General features: G+C 44.5%; 1 protein-coding gene across 1 annotated transcript in view; it reads left to right on the top strand.

Moving 5' to 3' along the window:
• The first annotated feature begins 2,180 nt into the window (after nt 1–2,180).
• LOC143842663 (lipase member M-like) overlaps nt 2,181–21,458 on the top strand; it is a 51,090-nt gene continuing 31,812 nt past the window's right edge. Inside the window, exons 1-6 of the mRNA XM_077347870.1 lie at nt 2,181–2,278; nt 8,964–9,081; nt 11,933–12,131; nt 15,049–15,158; nt 16,122–16,255; nt 16,759–16,905. Of these exons, the coding sequence (XP_077203985.1) occupies nt 2,183–2,278; nt 8,964–9,081; nt 11,933–12,131; nt 15,049–15,158; nt 16,122–16,255; nt 16,759–16,905 (804 nt within the window). The 5' untranslated portion in view covers nt 2,181–2,182. The remainder of the gene's footprint in view (nt 2,279–8,963; nt 9,082–11,932; nt 12,132–15,048; nt 15,159–16,121; nt 16,256–16,758; nt 16,906–21,458) is intronic.

Below are 21,458 nucleotides of genomic sequence, written 5' to 3'. Positions count from 1 at the left end.
ATTTTATAATATTCCATTGAAGGCAGGGAAAGATGAGGCTTTTCAGGTCAAACCAATAATCTGGGGTCTCCACCCCTCTTGCATGTCCCACAGGACCACCCCATTGCCATTATGCTAAGTAACTGGAAAAAGGTTACAAAAGGCAATTTCCCATTCTTTCTCAATCTTCTGGTAACATAAACAATGGTATGATATAAACAATTGTCTCTGGCCTTGAGAATAGAACATATCAGCCTTGGTAACATTTCAAAATACAGTCAAGAATAAAAATAAGTTTCTGGGCTTTCTTTTACGAAACAGTCTGGTACACTAAACTTCTCTTTACAGAACAATAAAGAAAATATTCCTCCACATTCCCTATTGCAGGTCAGGGGGCCCAGGTCAGGCCAGGGCTCTGTGGCGCCTTGGGTGGCGGTAACATAAGGTATAATCCCCAAAGCATTGCCATCACCATCTCAGGTGTTCCACCCCGTGCATAATCAGTCAAGGTCTGTAGTCCTCAGCTGCATGGGTGAATTATCCACCTGGGCTTCACTTATGACATTTCCAGGGATGGGCTTTTTTAGTCGTGGCATACCTAGACCTCCCTAGTGCTGGATTGCTTTATCACCTGGCCCCAGAAGTCACCAAAGCAGAACCAGATTTGTCCTGGTGTGAATTCTTGGCTAAATTGTTAACTGGCTTAGCTTTTGCAGGTATTCTCGGCAAGGTGCATACAAGTCCTCACTGCTTTTGCCTTGCTAGTGGAGGCTGTATTTTTAGAAGTCATCTTGCCAGAGGCTTAACACCAACTTAAAATGAAAGCAGTAAGGGAAGCAGACAAGGTACCTCTACTTGTTACACACAAATGATATTGCCTGCAGGAGCACTGCAATACAGCTAAAATTCCTCATGGTTCCTGTGGGCAGCTGTGTTCTGGACAAGTAGTAATTTCCAGGTAAAGGGTAAGGGTAAGCCCATATAGTGCAAGGTACAGAAGTCAGCTCTTGCAGTTTGTGGCCATTTTGTGTTAAGTCATGATCATGTTTCATGAGTATCACCAAATATATACAGAGACATCTAAATAGGAATTCTCAACTAAAAAAAACAACCCCAAACTGATTTGTTTCCCTTTTTTACTATGAAAAACTGGATGCAATGGTGGAAGATGTATGGCAGTAACTGTAAGAATCAGTGTTGATTGTGCAAAATGGATGCAGCTGAATTCACTCAAAAGTGTCCAAACTTGTCCCCTGTCACTGGCAAGCAGGACATGAGCTGAAACAGCAGGTGATCAAGCCTGTCCAACAGGGAGCTAGAGGGATACTGGGAAGTCAGAGGCACAGGCACAGGTAAATAAATTTCTCTCTTATCTAGAATGTCTTGTGTTTTTTAAAGGTATGAAATACACACATGCACACATATATATACATACATACCTAATTGAAGTGTACATGGAAATAGAAATGGATTACAAGCAAACTTCATCAATTTCTAAGTTAATTGAAATAAACTGTTTTGGAATAAATAATTTTTTACATATAGTTTGTTATTGCCATCTATATGCAATTCTTTCAGTCATATAATTTTAAGGTCCTCATTGTATGAATTTACCAGAGGTGGGCATTTATCTTTCCAGCATTGTAATACAAGCCTATTATTGTTGTTGTTGTTGTTATTATTTGAATTTATTGCCCACCACTCTCGGCAAAGCCGGCTGATGGCAGGTTACAAGGTAAAATAAGTAAAATACAAAACCCTTAAAAAAAAACCTTAAACATTACAGTTAATAAAATACAAACCCAGCAAGAACATGGTGGCAGACCAACCCCCCACCTCCTTCCGCTGGGGACCAGAGGGAAAGAGCTGGCCACCATTAGTAGAATATGGTGGGGTAACCTTCCCTCCTTACTCCTCCTTTGGAGGGGGGGCACAGATCTTCTCTTTGTCCTGGCCTCAACTGCAGACCTGGTGGAAGAGCTCCATTTTGCAGGCCCTATGAAAAGCCGAAAGCTCCTGTAGGGCTTTGGGGATCCATTGTAATTGACATCAATTAGGCTCCAAGAGATGGGCAGATTCTTTAATAGTGCACAAGCAGCTTTTAAAATCAATCAGCAGTCTAATGTAAATTTGAGAACAGTTTTCAGATGCTGGGCATTGCATTGCTTTTCAAACTACCTATGCTGTTTCACGCAGGGCTGTAATGTGGCTGGTTGCAGCAGCAATATGTTTAATCCAACAGACTACACCCTCAGAAGAAATAGGAAGACATTTGAATCCTCAAGGGTTCATGACAATAGTAAGTAATTCATATGCACTTTGAAACTGGTCATTATATTATTGTGAAAGCAAATTGTATAATTTCCTTTTCAACTGGGTTTCAAGAAGTAATTTCACATCTATACCCAGGACATCTGTTGTAGGAGGCTAATGTCAGAAGACCATTCTGCCATATGGTCTGTAACTGATTTTTTGTGATTGATGTTTGATGCTGTCTATCCTGCCTGGCCTGTGATGTTTTCCAGTTACTGCACCAGCTAGCACCTCAAGGCTGAATTCTCTAACTTGCAGTTTATTCTCTAACTTGCAGTTTATGGCTTGAGCTTCCCACCACAATGTTGTGCTGAGATAGCCTCCTCCCTTCCACTCCCTTATCCACCTGTGACTAGCGCCTTGAATGTAGGAATGTTTGGCCTCCTTTCAAACCTGAGTCATCACCTTCCCATGGGAGGGAGGGGGATGGGCCTGTGTTTTATATATGTGAATCCTTGTGTGTAAACTTAATTCTGCCTATGTTCATGAAGGAAGTCTTTGAATCAAGGTCGGTCTGCGGGCCTTTCCACACAAGTATTGGGAGCAGCCAGAGCATTCTGCACTCCCTCATGGAGTGAAAGTGTGATCTTGAGGCATGTTACTGAATGGAGAGGACAGCGTTGTTTGACCCGGTACAATGTGGGTCTTATGGACCTTTTTGATTTTGATTCCCCCGAACTGATGGACTATGATTTATTCTTACATGCCTTCTGCAACCGATTTGAGGATCCACTGGCAAGAGACTTGGCTTGAGAGGAACTCTACAGTCTCTGCCAGGGCACCAAGACTGTCTCCCAATAAGTATGAGAATTTTGGTGCCTTACAGCCCATGTTGGCGACTGGTCTGAAACCAATTGTGTCCATGCTTTCTGTGACGGGCTCTGTACAGATCTGCTGCAGCAGTGCCTGGGACAGTCCACCCAGCCACCTTGATGGGATTGATCCAGCTGGTGGGAGAAATAGAAGGGAGAATCTGAATCCTGGATCTAGTGGATGCCAGAGATGCGGTAGAGAAGGAGGCCAAGCGTGCCAATGCTCCCCGCAAGACCAGCACACTGAAGTTGGCCTCCTATGGTGCGGCAGAAAGGGCTCACGACCATTAAAAGGGTTTGTGCTTAGGCTGTGGGAGTCAGGGGCACTCTCTGGCTGAGTGTCCAATGAAAAAACTAAGGAGGCCTGCCTCAGACAACTCAGCGGAGGAGGCTGGGCCCTGCAAGCCGGTGGGAAACAGGGCTGACCTGTTGTGAGACAGCCCTGCCGGCAGATCCGTGGTAGGGGTGAATGTTTGGTAAGTCCCATTCCCCTTCTGCTGATCCCAGTGACTCTTTAAGACCCACAGACTGGGTAGGGGTATGAGTGCAAGGAGTCTTAGACTGTGGGTGCACTAGAACACTGATAAACCCCAAAATGGTACGGATTTTAGGTGTGGGGTTAGTGCCGTTAAAGCACCCATTAAGATTTTCCCAGATGGATGGTGAATTCTCCAAAGGGGTGGGTAGCAGTGGATCGTACAGCCCCACTGAACTTAGACATAGAGGAACATTGGGAACATATCCAGCCCATAGTGGCCTCCTGGACTGGCTGAGAAAGCATGATCCTAGTGTGCAGTGGAGGGCCAGAGTACTCACAGTTAATGATCAGGGATGTCGGACCCACTGCCGGGGATTGGCCCCCCTTCCTGTGTGGGATGAGCAGCTGGAGCATGCTGCTGTGGGTGAGGAAACGATGGTGGGGCTCCCTGAGGAGTACTGGGACCTGCGATCTGCCTTTGAGGAGCACGATTGTGATAAGCTTCCCCCTTATTGGAAAGCGGATTGTGCCATTGAATTAAAGGCCGGGGAGCTGTTACCCAAAGCAAAGATTTATTCCATGAGTCCACGTGAGATGATGGAATTGAGAGCCTTCCTAGACAAGAATTTGGTGAGAGGTTTCATTCATCCCACGACCCCTCACATGGCAGCCCCGGCTCATTAAGGTTGTGCGTGGACCACTGGGGTTTAAATGCTGTGTCCAATGTATACTCCCTCCCCCTTATAAAGGATTTACTGAGACAGCTGGGGAAGGTGTTCACAAAGTTGGACTTGAGGGAAGCATACTATCGAGTGCGCATAAAAAGGGGGCATAAACCATTCATGGGTTTTAACAACACCCTCGGGCAGTTTGAGTACCTCATGATGCTGTTTGGGTTTTCCTGTCCACCCAGGGTGTTAATGAATTTAATTAATTAAGTGTTGCATGATTTGCTGTATAAAGGGGTCCTGGTTTATTTAGATTATATTTTGTTATACTCTGAATCCATGGAGGGGCATGTGGCTTTAGTGCAGGAAGTCCTGATGAGGCTGAGAGAAAACCATCTGCAATCTAAGCTTTCAAAATATGAATTTCACAAAGAATGTATAGACTTCTTGGGCCTCTGCATCTCACCACAGGGGTTGAGCATAGACCCTAACAAAGTTAAGGATCTATTGCAGGGGTAGTCAAACTGCGGCCCTCCAGATGTCCATGGACTACAATTCCCAGAAGCCCCTGCCAGCATTCGCTGGCAGGGGCTTCTGGGAATTGTAGTCCATGGACATCTGGAGGGCCGCAGTTTGACTACCCCTGATCTATTGGGCTGGGAAGCACCACACACCTGTAAACAATTGCAAAGCTTCCTGGGGTACACTAATTCCTACAGAACCTTTATTCCAAATTTCGCCAGGGTGGCGATCCCCCTCAGAGACTTGTTAAAGACCAAAGCGGGTAAGGCCAAGATGGCAAAACCAAGTGCCCTGCTACTGTGGATGGCAGAGTACCGACAGGCTTTTGATGAACTAACAAGGCTTTTCACCTTGGAACCAGTGCTACAACACGTGGACCCAGCAAAGCCATTTATCCTGCAAGTAGATTCTAGTGATGTGGTCATGGGTGCGGCGATCCTACAGAAGGGGAAGGATGGGCATTTACTTACCCTGGCATGCATTTCTAAGAAATTTAATATACAAAGTAAAACTGGGCTATTTGGGAAAAAGAGGCTGCGCTATTAAACTGGCCCTGACTACATGGCGGTACTGGCTAGAGGGATCTCCCATCGCGTTCGAAGTGTGGTCCGACCATAAAAACCTGCAGGCACTGAGGCAGTCAAGCAAATATGATGGGCTGAATTATTCTCCCATTTCTTGTTTACCTTAAAGCACTTGCTGGGGAAAATGAACTTTTTGGCTGATGCCCTTTCACAACTTCCCCAGCATGGAAGTAAAACTGAACCATTGGTGTACTCGGTGTTTAGTCCCTCCCAAGTCCCTCCCAGTTGGGACTGGCTGCAGTGATGCGTAGCAAGGCATCAGCTGCTGGATCTGCCATGGGGGGTTGTCTCCAAAAGGATTTGGGAGGGGACAGTGAATTTCCTTGGCTCTGCCCCCCTTGCAGGAAAAGGAAGGTTCTTTTGTAAGGGGGATAAGATGTACGTTCCCACAGCGGCGTGGGGGAGGTTCTTCGGCTTTTCCATGATTCTAAACCTGATGGACACTTCGGCTTTGTAAAACCTTTACACCTGTTCAGGCGGCATAATTGGTGGCTTACTTTGTGTACCAATGTAGAGAATTATGTAAAGGAGTGTTCTGTTGGTATAACCGCAAAGAGACCCGGAGGCAAACTGAAAGGCCTGTTACAACCCCTCAAAATGCCCAAAGGCCCCTGGAGGGAAATTACCATGGACTTCATTACTGATTTACCTCCCAGTCAAGGGAAAACAGTAGTATGGGTGTTGGTGGATGCATTTTCTAAGCAAGCCCATTTCATTTCATGCACCACCATACCAATGACATCAAAACTGGCTGCCCTTTTTGTGCTACACGTGTACAAACTCCATAGTTTGCTGACTCTTTGCCTTTTGGATCAGGGGCCACAATTCATTGCTAATTTCTTGAAAGAACTTCTCAAGATGTTGGGGGTGGAGCAGGCTCTGACATCAGGCTACCATCCAGAGTCCAATGGAGTGGATTAACCAAGTGCTTTATTAACTATCAACAAATGTATTGGGTGTCCTTACTCCCCTTAGCTGAATTTGCATACAATAATGGGGTGTATTCTACAACAGGGATTTCTCCATACAGACTGGTGTATGACACAGATCTTCTGGCCACACCTACATGGACGCCGGTTTCAGGAAGCCCCCCGAAGTTAAAAGCATGGGCAGATCGTATTGCAGAAACCTGGCCCAGCATTGTTCAAGTGCTAGAGTCAGCAAAAGTGGATTACAAGAAACAAGCTGACAAAAAACAGAGCCCCACACCTGAATGGAAGATGGGGGATGAAGTGTATTTATCCACAAAGAATCTCCGTTGCCAGCAGCCCTCATTCTGCTTCATTCTAGCCTGCTGTGAAAGGCCCCCACTCCATACCAGTGGCACCCTACCCCTGTTACACCTAGCCCTGTCTTCGTGGATAAGCAGACACATTATGAAGTCAGGCAAATCCTGGATTCCCACTGGCACTGTGGCAAGCTTGAGTATCTCATGGACTGGAGAGAGTTTCCCATGAAGAATTTCCACTGAAACTGTTCCCCCCAGTGGGGGGATGAAGGGGGGGGGTGTTCTTGGGGCAGCAGGATGTCAGAATCCATGGTATTCTTCCATATGGTCTGTAATTAATTTCTGATGTCTGATGCTATCTATCCTGCCTGGCCTGTGATGTTTTCCAGTTACTGCCCCGGCTAGCACCTCAAGGCCAAATTCTCTAACTTGCAATTTATGGTTTGAGCTTCCACCACAATGTTGCCCTGAGATAGCCTCCTCCCTTCTGCTCCCTTATCCGCCTATGCCTAGCACCCTGAATGTAGGAATGTTTGGTCTCCTTTGAAACCTGTCATCACCTTCCCATGGGGGGGAGGGAGAGGGATGAGCCTGTGTTTTATATATGTAAATCCTTGTATGTAACCTTAATTCTGCCTATGTTCCTGAAGGAAGTATTCAAAATTTGGTGGATAAAGAGAGGAAAATGAAAAGCTAGCAGCAGATACAACAAAAAGAAAAAAAGAGTAGACTGGGTTACTTATATGCAATAGTCATCCAAGATGAAAGAAGATTTCAAAGAACCTTGAGAAAGCTTTTAAGCAGAGACTAGATAGAAATCTGACAGAAATGCAGATTTTATGAACTTAGGCAGATTGTGAGTGGATGGGCAGGAAGGGATGTGCCAGTGTTTACCTCTTGTGGCCCTTCCTTGCATGCCCAGGGAATTGCTAATTGCTGCTATGGGATGGTAGGTGAATTTCCTCTAGGCCATTCATGGTGTAAAAATGTAAAATTGATGCAATGTCAAGCATCGCATGAAAATTGATATAAAATGTTTTATAGATGGCATTTGCCATCTAAAGTTGACTTGCAGGAGGGCATTCTGCTCAGAAAGGAGACGCACACTCCAAGTAACATTTGGCAAAACAGGCCACAGCTTTTATTAACACAACCAAAAAACACTAACATTGTGTTGGCCAGCAAGGGGAGAGGGAGCCTGACCCTGACCCAAAGGCTCTCTTCAGAGACCCCACAGCCTCTGGAGAACTCGACAGAATCCCCCTGGATCTGCGGGGATCCCTGCTGCGAGGTTTTGACCCAAGGAATGGATGCCTGTGATGCCTCAGGAGGCGTGGACCTCCCTTGGCCCATCCCAGGTCATCCACTTCTGTATCCCGTTGAGCTACCCAGCTGGGTTATCTCAACCCAATTTTGCCCCTCACTCCTGAGGCAGCATTACTTCCAGGGAGTCCCTTCTTCCTTCTAGACTCCCTGACCCATCTTCAGGCTCCATCCCCTTGCCATCCCCACCCAGCTGTGACATTTTATTTGTTTATCTTTCAACCACGTAAGTGCCAACATGGCAGCCCCAAAACTTAAGGGAGGGAGGGAGGGTCGTTGCTTGCTCAGCTGCCGGGGGAGAAAAGGCCGGGCTCGCAGCACGTGGCACCTTTTAAAGCGCCGCGAGCCCACGCCTTTCACGTGCTGCGGCTCCCTGAGCCGCACACGCCGCCCCGACGCTCCTGGGAGCGTCTTCCTTTCCCTCCCGCCCCGCCACCACGTCAATGGCGGCTTCTGGTGAGTCTTCGGCCGCTTTTTATCAGTAACGGATGGTGAATATTGGAAATGTCAAGATGCCATTGGATCCTTTTATCATATTTGGTGGAATTGTAAATTGATTTAAAAGTCTGGATAAAAGTTTATGACAAGCTGCAAACTATGTTTAAATGTAAATTTGCATTGGACCCCAAAATATGTTGTTAAGCATTCTACCCACAGGTATACCTAAACAGGACGCCAAATTCTTCTTTCATGCAACAGCAGCAGCGAGACTCATCATCACCACCAGTTGGAAATTGAAAAAATTTAAGTTTCAAATACACTGGACCAAAAAGAATGGAACATAAGATGGGGACAGAATCCAAAGTCAGAGCCGGCTTACTGCTCTGAAAATCTGCAGTAAGATGTCTGTGTATAATGGGCCTTGACGGGAAGAAGGTTTTATCATGGAATGGCTTCTTTATTCATTTAATTCAATTCAATATTCAGTCGATAACATTATGAGGGCCTAGGGTCAGTAAAGACCTTTATGAACCAGTTAGTTCTGGCAATTGCTCAAACAAGATAATAGTAAGGGTCTGATTTCTCCCTAAGGATTTTTTTTTTGTTTCCTTACAGCCTGAAATTATCCAGTTCTGGGGATATCCCAGCAAACAATATGAGGTGCAGACTGATGATGGTTATTTCCTGCAATTAAACAGAATTCCTTATGGATTACACAGTCCTGAGAAGAATGGTATTTGGTTTACTGTGATTCCAAAGATGATTGAGAGTATGGCTCAGTATCCTCTTTGCTGCTTTAGCCAGGAGAAAGGGCACAGAGTTCACATGCACACTGTCTCTGGTCTTCTATATCTGCTAATGAAAAGCTAAGGGTAAATGGAAAGAACAAAGCTACAGAACTAGCTTGAAATCAGGGGTAGTCAAACTGTGGCCCTTCAGATGGCAATGGACTACAATTCCCATGAGCCCCTGCCAGTGACTGCTGGCAGGGGCAAATGGTAATTGTAGTCCATGGACATATGGACGGCCACAGTTTGACTACCCCTGAGCTAGATTAATGAGGAAAGGGGCATCATCTTTTGTGTGTAGTCTTACTTCACCTTCCTTTTCTCATATGATTATGTGTCTGAGAATACTTGAGTTGGCATGGAAGGTCTATGCTAAGTTTACTCAGGAGTCTTGGGTGGGGTACCTTGTTAAAAGCCTTTATAAAGTCCAAGTATATAACATCTACCAGGTCACATTTGTCTACATGTTTGTTCCTTTTCTCAAAGGACTCAAAAACTTTGATGGGTCAGGACTTCCCTTTGTGGAAACCAAACTGATGATCCCTCAGTAGGCTTGTCTCTCTATGTGCCTAACAATTCTGTCTTTGATTACAGTGTCAACTAATTTGTCTGTGACTGACATTAGGCTGACTGGCTTGTAATTTCCTAGTTTTCCTCTTGAGCCCTTGTAAAAACTGGAAGGGTGAGGTTCCGCTGAGAGTTAGCTGCTGCTGCAAATAACTTATTCAGGACAGGAGATCAGAAGTTCATGTCCCATCAACTCAGAGTCAGCTTTGGTCTCCCATCTAAGAAACTTCACACTATGCTCTAGCCTCATAGGGATGCAATACATTTCCCAGGAGGGGAGTGGGGTGGCAGAAAGCAGTTGTCAGATGATTCCCCAACCAGCTGAGAGACAGCTTCTGATCAATACCTCCCATTAAATATGTCACTATATCTGTGGGATGCTGGAGGGGAAATTGCACATGTTGGATTCAATGTGTTTTTGCAGCTGGATTTTCCTATGCAAATATACTTCTAAGGTGTATCGAAAGTGCATTATCTCATGTGCTGAATGTGTGGGACAAATTTGGAAGACTAGGACACTAAGAGGTTTCCAGTACTTGCTGCAGAAATACAAGTGGGCAACGAACAGCTGAGCAGTCAATAAATCAGATCTCTCATTGTCTCAGTTGACCATAAGAGCACGACTTGAACCAGCGGGTGCTTATACATCCCTAGCTGTGGCTACTCACTGGCTATCAGACATTCTTTGAGTTGTTCATATTACTACTGAGCTAGCTCCCCTTGCTGATCTGGTCTTTAACAATGTGCATGCTAGCAGTATTTTACATGGTACCTTGTGCAGTAGTAGACAGAAGTGAGTTAGACTTGAAAATTAAGAAGAAGAAGAAGAAGAAGAGGAGGAGGAGGAGGAGGAGGAGGAGAGTTGGTTATTAGATGTCACTTTTCTCTACCCGAAGGAGGCTCAAAGCAGCTTCCCTTTCCTTTCCGCACCCTATGAGGTAGGTGAGGATGGGAGAGCCCTGATATCACTGCTCGATCAGAACAGCTTTATCAGTGCTGTGGTGAGCCCAAGGTCACCAGCTGTCTGCATGTGGGTGAGTGCAGAATTGAACCTGGCATGCCAGATTAGAAGTCCACACTCCTAACCAGTACACCAAACTGGCCCTCTACACCAAACTGGCTCTCTAACCAATAATAAGAAATTATTTCTCGTTTAGAAAGCACAGTGCATTTTAAAGAGATGATGGTGACACCTCATTTATTCATCAAAAACTCTAATGACTGTTATGGCATTACATTGTTTTGTAATAAACTGAAGGGGATGGGATTTCCTAACCTCAAGGGGAGTCTGTGCTGAAGCCTAGGAATTCTTGAACTGGCTAGAGCAGATCTCACAGATCTGAGTAATAGTAGAACCAGTAAGAAGTGCTGAGACAACCCTTGCACAAGTTCATATAGAGATAGGCAGTCCTTTAAATGTAGAATTTTTTTGCATCCAGCCAAGCTCACCACTGGTTATGGAAGAATTTCTCCATCCTTGAGTTGGGTGTCTGCCAATTACATTTGGGAATTGTGTTCTAAATAATCCCATAATCCCAAGGCCCTCCACATAAAGCCTTATATTCCCTCTTTTTGGTTTCCCAAACCCACTTAACTGGTAGCACCTGAAAAGGTCTTTCTGTCTTTCCTCTTCCCATCTCTCACTATTTCATCCTAAATATGGAAGTGGTACCATATTTAAGATACCCCATCTGCCCCACTGCTTCCTGCATCCCCACAGGGGATGTTTTTGGATAGTGCACCAGATCCACCCCAGATTACTGCTTCTATATGAAGTTGGCTGGGGTGGAAAGATTCCACCAACCAGGGGGTGGCATTTTTTTTTTAAAAATGCATAAAGATGGGATTGAGCAACCCCACCTTCATGCAAATAAAAAAAATGACCCATTCAGCCCTGTGACACTGTGAAGCCCCGTGGAACTGAGTGAGGCATTTTTTGTCCTCTCTGGGCCACTGTAGGAAGGGAAGGAGATGGGCCTCAAAGGTCCAGCTCTTTCCCCTCCACATGGGCCTGTTGTTGGACAGGCCCTTTGGCCCCTGTGGCAGACCAGAGAATGATTTATATTGTGGGTTTGTCAGGTGATATAAATATGATGATCCGTGGTCCAAATATAGTGTTACACATAGAGCATCACTGCAGGCCATTTTCCTGTCCCATACATGTAAAAAAGTATTTGAGGAGATGCTTTGTTCAGATGGTTTCTATGCTCCCATTTCTGTCTCTTCTAGGACATAACCCAGCTGTGCTACTGGTACCTGGTATCCTTGCTGACAGTAGGTGTTGGATTGCAAATCTTCCCAGCAACAGTATAGGATTTGTCCTAGCAGATGCAGGCTATGATGTTTGGCTGCTAAATAACAGAGGGACCACCTGGTCTAGAAGACACCAGAACTTGTCAATTGAGCAAGAAGAATTTTGGGATTTCAGGTGAGTTTGGAAAAAGAGTCTATAGGTTGGATAGACTGCAATCTTCTTTCTAACATCTATGGCAATCTTACATCATTTTATCTTGTGATGGAAATGCTTTGATGCAGAATGGGCCTTTGACTAAGTATTCTGGATGCTTTATTTTGACTTCAAATCACTTCCATTTGATATCACTTGCTGCTCAGTCCAGAATTTTCTGCTTTTGAAAACTGGTGGATAAGAAATATTACCTATTTCACTCTTGTATTGCCTTACAGGTTTGTTCTGTTCAATGTTCTATTCCAGTTCAATCCTGGTTTCAGTTCTTCACATTCACTCCAGAATTTGGGATGTGTATAAATTATTGTAGTTTTTATTTATCACAGGCAATTTGATCTAAGTAGTTTAAAAATTATGCTAATATTACAGTTGCCTTAAACAGTATATTTTTCTCTCTGCTAGCAAGAGTAAATGTCACCAGTTAGTAAGATGAGGAGGAACATGATCTTGGACATACATGACCCCCACAGCCGTTTGCCTGCAATCACCCGGAGCCCAGAGATGCCCTGGTACTGCCCCTCCCAGCCAGGAGGACAGACCTTGTTTCTGGAGTTCTCTATGTGGGAAGCAACCTTGCGGAGAGCCAATGGATGCCCATCTTATTTGGCTCCCCAGGACGTTTGGCTTTTGAGCCTTGGCCACCCAGCAGGATCAGCCGCGCTCCTTTCAGCCAACCCCTTAATGGGACCCCCAACCCCTCAGGGAGTCTGGTATACAAACCAGCTAACTGCCAAACAGGCTCCTCCTCGTGCCTCTAATCCGCTGCTGTGACAACAATAAGAACTCCTTAAGAACTTGAACGGCCAAACAGGGCAACTAGGGAGGGGGGGGGAGGGAAGCTGTCCTGATGGCGTTCTCTGGCAAAGAGCCCCCCCTGCCACACGTGGTGCCTTTTAACGCACTGGTCGGCCCCTCCCACCTGCTCCATACATGCCGACAGCATGCACTCTCCAGCTGTCGTCCTTTCTTGGGCGGCCAGCTGCGGCTTCAACTGGTGGCCACCCTTAATGGCAGCCGCTCTTTGTTGTTTTTCTCCTTAGGTTACAATGGATAGGAAACATCAGTGCACTGATTATAAGTCAGAACTATACTGATGCAAATTAATCAAGTTCAGTTCTGTGATTTGTACCACCTCTTCTGCCACAAGGAACTTGCACATTCCCTGGCCAATTCACCCCTGGCCAATTCACTTCATTCACCCCACACAATTCCAATTCCAGTTCAAAATTCCAGCTTCCTTAGCTGGCCCACATACCTTGAAAAATAAGGATTCTTCTATAACCAGCAATTTTCAAACTAATAGCCCACACAAGCTTTTTTGATTACTGTGATTTTTGTAGTTTTGTGGGAGGCATTTCATCCCCACTATATCCTTTCCCTTTCTGAAAGCCCCATAACCTTTTTTCTGTTCCTGCAATCAACAGTGTGACATCAATGTGTTTCCCAAAGATTTCAGTAAAACTCTATGATAAAATGATTTTTTGCCCAAACCCTAAAGCTTTGTACTGATATTCCACCGGTGATGCAATATGATTACAAGGTATTAGTTGGAAGTGGCTTTGCACCATTGGTGTGGCAAATACCCCACTCTCCCTGCCACTCTGAATGACACCCCTAGCTTCCTTTCATACTGCATAAACTGCTAGTTGACATCCTTCTCTTAAGCCCAGCTCTCTCTACCTATGCCTGCAGCAGTAACATGCAGTAACATGCAGGGCACACGTGAATCCCTTTCCTTTGAGTCTTTCTTGGTGCTTACTTTACTTTAGGTGACAGGAGAAAGCACAGCTTTACACCCAGACTTCGAACAAAGGAGTACCATATTTTTAGATGTATTATGGTCTGCTCCTAATTTGTGGATTGTGTTAATAATATCATTTTAGATTGCTTTCTTGTACTTTTAGAAGAAGAAGAAGAGTTGGTTCTTATATGCCGCTTTTCTCTATCCGAACGAGGCTCAAAGTGGCTTATAGTTGCCTTCCCTTTCCTCTCCCCACAACAGACACCCTGTGAAGTGGGTGAGGCTGAGAGAGCCTTGATATCACTGCTCAGTCAGAACAGTTTTATCAGTACCGTGGAGAGCCCAAGGTCACCCAGCTGGCTGCAAGTGAGGCAGTGCAGAATTGAACCCGGCATGCCAGATTAGAAGTCCGCATTCCTAACCACTACACCAAACTGGCTTTCTCTTTTATACCTTGGCTTGACCACCAAGGAAGATTCTGCGGAGAAAGGCAATAATAGAGCACCTCTGCTTTTCATTGCTCTTGAAAGCCCCTTGCTGGATCTGCAAGTCAGTTGTGTTTTGATGGCACTTGTGTGTGTACGCCTTGGGTTGCTTTTAATAGTGGTTTTGATTTTTGAGAGGAAAGGGAAGGCGACCGTAAGCCACTTTGAGCCTCCTTCGGGTAGGGAAAAGCAGCATATAAGAACCAACTCTTCTTCTTCTTCTTCTTCTTCTTCTTCTTCTTCTTCTTCTTCTTCTTCTTCTTCTTCTTCTTCTTCTTCTTCTTCTTCTTCTTCTTTTTAAAACATTGATTATATTGTTTTGTATTGCTATGATTTGCTTTGATGATTTGTTTATAATTTTGCGCTGTTCCGAGTAGGTCCAGAGAGGTCCAGAGAGGTGGAATGTAACATACTTTCCCCCTTAATATACTGAAAGCATTAATACCTTTTGTGGACTCATGCTCCAAAAAGTTACCAAGCTCATTACTTACTTGAGCCAGTTTTGTAATTTGAAAAATCCTTAGAGTGGGTTAGAAATATTGGGTTTTATTTTGAAGTTCATTTTTTTAAAATTTAAAAACGCTTTTGAGATGTTAGTCAAAAGACAAGTACAAGTCATTTCAGCTGTCATTTGTTCATACCTGTGTTACAGTTTTCATGAAATGGGGATTTATGACATTCCAGCAACGATGAAATTTATTTTGATGCAAACTAAACAGGAAGCATTATATTATATTGGCCATTCTCAGGGTGCCTCAATGGGTAAGTTGAAAGGAATATAATTAAACTATAATTAAATTTTTCTTGATGAGTGGTTGGAAAACAATTCCCTTCTATCTCATCTAATAAAGTAGTGGTTGCATCTACTGTTTTAAACTTTTTATTCCTGAGAAATCATCAACCTAATGCCTGGTGGAAGAGCTCCATATTGCAGGGTCTGCAGATGACAACCCAGCTGTGCAAGCATCTCACTCTACTTTCTTTTAATTTCTCTAAAATCTTTTTTACTGTGTTTAGCTATTGGGTCAAATCTAACCCTGACCCTCCGTTTAAGAAGTAAAGAACGTGAGATTTCCTTGCCCCTCGTTTCTGTGTAAATTTTACTCCTTCCCTCCATAAATCTGTGGGCACAAATAAATTATTCTGTGCCCATCTTGGATCCAAAAATCTAAACAAGTTCATTCAAAACTGAAGAGACACATCTCCACATCACACCCCTTTTGATAACGTGGAAATTTCTTTTGTTCCACTGAGGTAATTTCTACACTTGTCTAAGGAAATAGCAATTCCTCCCTTAACCTAATTTCCCTCAACTTCTTATTATACATTCACTAGAGGCAAAGCCCATTGCACCCAGGGAAACAACAGGTGCTATGATGTATACCTGCATTGTGGACTCCCTGGGGGCTGGCTTCATAGGAAGAGCTCCTGCCCAACCCTGGAGTCTTGGGGCCCGCCTCCAAGCCTCAAGGAACATTCCTGACCTATGGGTCACCAACTTTGAGGTGCAGCCTGGAAATCTGTAACTTATGAATGTAACTATTTAAGAATATACTCTTTCTATCAATTCCATGATCACAAGACCTTATCCGATATATATTGGAATGGAACGGAAAGGGGGATGGGGGGATGAAGTCACAGATACCTGTAAATTGCATGGGATTGTTTAAACTTTGCAGAGTGGCTATTTTAAAGAATCATTTTTAAAAACTTTCTCTTTTGCAGGTATGATTGCCTTTTCACTCTTTCCGGAACTTGCTAAAAAAGTCAAGCTCCTAATGTCCTTTTCTCCTGCCTATACAATGTTGGGCATTGGTGGTCTTGTTAAATTAATATTTGTTCCTGATATATTAAAAAGGGTAGGTGTTTCTCATTTCCCCCTACTGTTTCTCATTCTGTTTCATTTTCATATAGCAGCCAAATCCAAATCAGTATTATCTAAGATCCATCCGGAAAAGAAAAAGATTGAAGATAGCAGTTGGTCACCCAAAAATTAATACTCTTATTAGTAGCCCATTATGCACCAGAAGATGTGCTTTTCTGTATGGGTCTGGCCCTTTACAACTTCAGCTTATCCCCGATTCCACATGCATATTTACTCCTTTCGTTTTCACTTTTTAAATTTTCCCTCAGGTTTTCCCAGCCCTTTTGGAACACTTTTACCCTGACATTTTTCTGGAAGCTGATTTTGAATTGGCTTTATCTTTGAGTGTAATATCAGTTATGGGACTGTTTGGAATCACAGAGTTTAGTGTAGCCATGTATTCACCAATTTAGTAACCTTCAGGAAAAGATACCTTGCGACTAAACACACTTTGATAAGCATTTAAAGAGAGTAATATTATGCATTTTTATTTTGCAGATTATAATGGGCAAGAAAGAATTCTGCATTATTTCTAGGAAGATGAAACTTGCAAATGTTAAGCTATGCAGCCATGAAATAATAGACAAAATTTGTGTTCATATACTTTCTATGATCGTGGGATGGAATGAGAAGAATCAAAATACAGTAAATGGATTTATTCTGTATATTTTCACAGATTTATAGTTGAAAATATTTATACCCTGTCTTTCCTTGTGCTTCAAGACACCGTGAAACCAAAGAGAGAAGAGTGAGATTGAAAAGAAATGTTCATTTCAGCTCTGTTACAGTAACCATGCACATTCTGGTAATGCTAAATTGCAGCATCTACACATCACTGGACATTGCAGTAATGTTGTGTGGTAGCACTCATTCACAAGTGGATTATATCATACAAAAAAAGATAATTCAGTTGCAAATAATTGCTGTACCACAACAAGAGCACAATGATGTGTGGGTCCTGTTCACATGGCAGCTAGATACAACAGTGACTAAGGAAGAAGATGCTGATTCTGAAAAAAACTGTAAGTCACCAGATCAATGATAAGAATCACACTGAGAATGTGGAAAGATACAGGTGAACATGCATCAGTAGCCATATCTGACTATTTCCACATGTAGATATCTTTTGCTGTATCCAGGGATTTGTATGTCACACAACACACAGCACAATAAACTTTATTGGCCTGAGCATAATTACAAAATGTAAAATAAGACAGATCAGAATGCAATCAGTTAGTTCTTAAGTTCCTGCAGCTTAATCGTCATTTGTAAACATTTAGCCACTGTATCAATGATATCATGGTCTTGATTGGAAAGAAGGAACCATACCTTGCAATGATCAGAATAACTATTACATTTCATTAGGCGTACATTAAAGTCTCTAGCCCGAATATTATCGTATATGGGGCAATAAAAGAAGATATTCTGTATGGTTTCTATGGAGCCTTGCTTGCATGGGCAATGTCTGTGTGTGTGTAAGGAAACTTCTGGAATCTCGCAGCCATTACTGCTGATGGTAGAATGTTAAACCTAGCAAGGTGAAGGCCCTGTGTTGCTGTGGATTAAACAAATGAAAAAATAAAACACTAATTTCTCAGGTAATGGAGAAATACGTAAGAAAAGTGAACAGGTTTTTCTAGCTGCTTCATTTTGAACTTGCAGCTCAGTATCTAGAAGTTGGTGCTGCTTTTCTCTACCAGAAGGAGTCTCAAAGCAGCTTACAATCACCTTCCTTTTCCTCTCCCCACAACAGACACCCTGTGAGGTAGGTGAGGCTGAGAAAGCCCTGATATTCCTGTTCGTCAGAACAGCTTTATAATTCCTGTGGCAAGCCAAGAGTCACCCAGCTGGTTGCATGGGGGGGAGCGTGGAATCAAACCTAGCTCACTAGATTAGAATTCCATGCTCCTAACCACTACACCAAGCTGGCTCTCTGTGTTTTATAATTGCATATATAGATATAGACTAGCAGTAAAGAACAATGTATCCAGAAATGCAACGGGTGCTAGATGTGGGTTTGGATTGTATGTTATGTCATGTTGTACTGTAAGTTTGCTGAAGCATTAGCAGGATGGTAATCCTCCAAGGGCAAGAGATGTGGACTCCCTTCCAAGCTGTGAGCAAAGGGTATCCATCACAGGGGTGTTTTATGGTGTATGTCATGGTTGTGAATGCTGAATTTGTGAGTTTGTGGTGCTGGATTGTTCTTTTAGTAGAATTATGTGTTATGGTTTGGGGCATTACTTTTAAATACATAAATGTAGACATGAGTGGAAGTGTCTGTGTGTGCTTGTGAGTTGTGTATGCTGTGGGGTGATTGTGTTTTTCTGTGTTTCAGTGCTTAGGATTTAGCTCATCTTGGAAGGCTGACATGCATACAGATGTATCATGGTTTTCCCCATTCCCCACCCCCTCCATAGTGTAAGTGGATACTGTCCTGTGGCATTAATTTTTGTCATGGAGCACCATGTCTTGAACATCATGTCCAGTCCTCAAGTAATTCATTGTGTTCATGAGCTCAGCTAGGTCATGGATTGCAGCCCTACATCCTGCCTCAAACCCCACTTTTGGCATGCTGCTGCCAACCTGGGCAAGCATTTCCACCATGGTCTCTTGCCTCCCTCTAACTCCACCTGTCCCCTGAGCAGAACTCTTAGGGAGAGCTCCGGAGGGGGAGGTCCCAGGGAGAATCTCCAGCCTCGTGCTGGTAGGTTGGGCCTGTGCAGGCACCCCACTGCCAGCCTGTCTCTCCCCCTGAATCAGGACAGCCTGGTTGTGCCTCTTCAGGTGGTTCCTGAGGCCGCTAGTCGTGTAGTGATGCTTCTGTCTTCCACGACTAACCCTCTGCCTACAGAGCTGGAACTCTGCAAAGTGTGTTCCCTCCACTATCTGGAAGTAATTCCAGACTTTGGAGTCTTTGGACAACGCAGGCTGACTTGTAGCCTGGGAAATCCCCTGAGCTGCCTCCTGTGAGGAGCTCAGGCCAGACACACCGTGTCCTGAGGTGGGGACAGAAGGAGGTGAGAAAGGGGGAAGGGGTCGAGATGGCAGGGCAGGGGGTGCCACCTCCATCTCTCCCTCTTGCACCACCTCTTTCATCTGCTCCTGTCCCCCCCCCAACTGAAGCCTGCTGGATCCTGGAGGAGAAAGGGGAGTAGACTGGTGGGCTAGTCCCTCACCCATCTCCTCCAGGGCTCTCTGCACCCCCAAGGTGATGCCTGGGGACATGAAGGACAAGCCAGTCATGTCCCCAAGGCTCACCCCAAGGGAAAGATCAGGCAGCTCCTCCTATGCCTCATTAAAGGGAGCCCCTATGCCTCATTAAAGGGAGCAACACGAGGGGCTGCCTGATCAGCTGGCCCTGCAGTAGTGCGAGCAATCGGCCCTGCCTGATGCACCTTAGAATGGGGTGCCCCGGCAGCCACCTCAATAAAGAGACCCTTTCAGACATTCTTTATTGCAGAGGTCGGAGTGGTGGAAGGTCGACCCAAGACAGGTCTCAGGTGGGGGGAAGGATTCTTCCTTTCCCCACTCACTCCCCTCCACCCCTTTAGTTTCTGTCCCCCTCTCACTCCCCTCCACCCCTCTCACTCTCATCTACCCTTGCTTTAAGTACCCTCCTCCTGGGCAGGCTACAAAGCAAGGGGATTTTAAAAATAAAAAGTCTCCCATGAGTGGCCAGAATGCCTGAACTGAAAACTACAGGCATTCTGATTGGGCACTCACTGCCCCCTCCGCCAACCACCATTTTCAGTGGGGAAAAAACAGAAAAAACCCACAGAGGGCAGGCTGCAGGCAAGGGCTGCCTGCCTCTCACTTAGCCAAATCGATTTGTATCCGAATCGATTTGGCCACCGAATCACCGAATCTTGGCGATTCGGACCACTTAAACCTACAGGGGGGGCGATTCAGACCGTTTCCACTTCGGAAATGTCCGAATCGGGTCCAATTCGGGCAATTCAGACATTTCTGAATCCGAATCGCCCATGCCTAATGAATGTTGGGATTACCTAAAGTAAGTGATGTTGGCTGCATTGTGTTTTTGAGTGGTTAATGAATTGTCTATCATGTGGTGTGTGTGGTTGAATCTAAGCACTGTCTTTGTGAGTGTTGTTATGTGACTGCACTGTCATGTCATGTGTGTGATGTTCTGTGGGCCATTGTTTGTAAATTTGTCTTTCATTGCTGGCTGGTGGATACCAGATCCAGTGTCTATATAGGACTTGGGGATTGCCTGTAGTAGGATTTTATCTGATGAGGACAGAGAACAGTTCCCAATGAGTAAATGGATGCTACTTTAACAGCGGACTTTGTGGCATAGGAGTGCAGTGAGGTGGTTGTGTTTTCCATGCATGAGGGTAGAATATTTCTTGGTTTGTGAAGATGGCTGCAGCATCCTTCCTCCTCCCATTCCATTGTGATTTTTCCAAATCGGACTCTTTGAAACTGTGTATGTAAAGGGGCATTTGTGAGTGTTTTTTTTTTGGGGGGGGGGCTGTGACCATTGCTTTCGATGTTTTGATGTAGTGGACTTTTGAAATGGCTTCATGTTTCCACTCATCTCTCCCATCTCCAGCATTATCTGACTTTCTGAGGGGGATGCACTTGAACTCTTTCACCCACCTTTTTTTTCTTTGTGTGTGATGCTGGTGTCTTGATGTCCCCTTGTAAGGAAGGCATCCCTTGGCACATGTTAGAATTCATGAAGGTTTAGTTTTTGTAGTATTCTGTCTGTTTGTTGGGTTGGTAGGCTACTCTCTGGTCTGTCAGTCAATGGTCCTACTCAGAGTCATATCCTGTATAGAGTGAGGGAGCGTTAGTTGAGTTTGTTGGGTACTTGCACATTAAGCTTCCATACAGATAAGAACTGTCATAGCAGAGACAGAGGTTGCAGTCAGCCTTTACTTTGTGGGTTCTCAAAGAATTAAAGTCTCAAAAGAGAGTATCTACACTTGTCATCAGAAGTTGATCATCCAATTTTGCAACTTTAGCATCCTACTGCTTGCTGGGTGCCACTGAGGCATTCACTGTCTCAGTAGAATCAACCTTACAGGGTTGTTGCCATTGGGAAATGGTGTAGGGGAAAATGATATTGCAAGCTGATTTGTGTCCCCATTAGCGAGATAAATGAGATATACATAGCTAAAGAGTAGCCTGTAATAGTCCAATCTCATCATTGCTAGAGCTAGGCCAGAGAT

This window comes from Paroedura picta, chromosome 8 (assembly GCF_049243985.1).
Source record: "Paroedura picta isolate Pp20150507F chromosome 8, Ppicta_v3.0, whole genome shotgun sequence".
Lineage (NCBI taxonomy): Eukaryota > Metazoa > Chordata > Lepidosauria > Squamata > Gekkonidae > Paroedura > Paroedura picta.
Note: the sequence above shows the minus strand (reverse complement) of the source record. Positions and strands in the feature narration are given on the sequence as shown.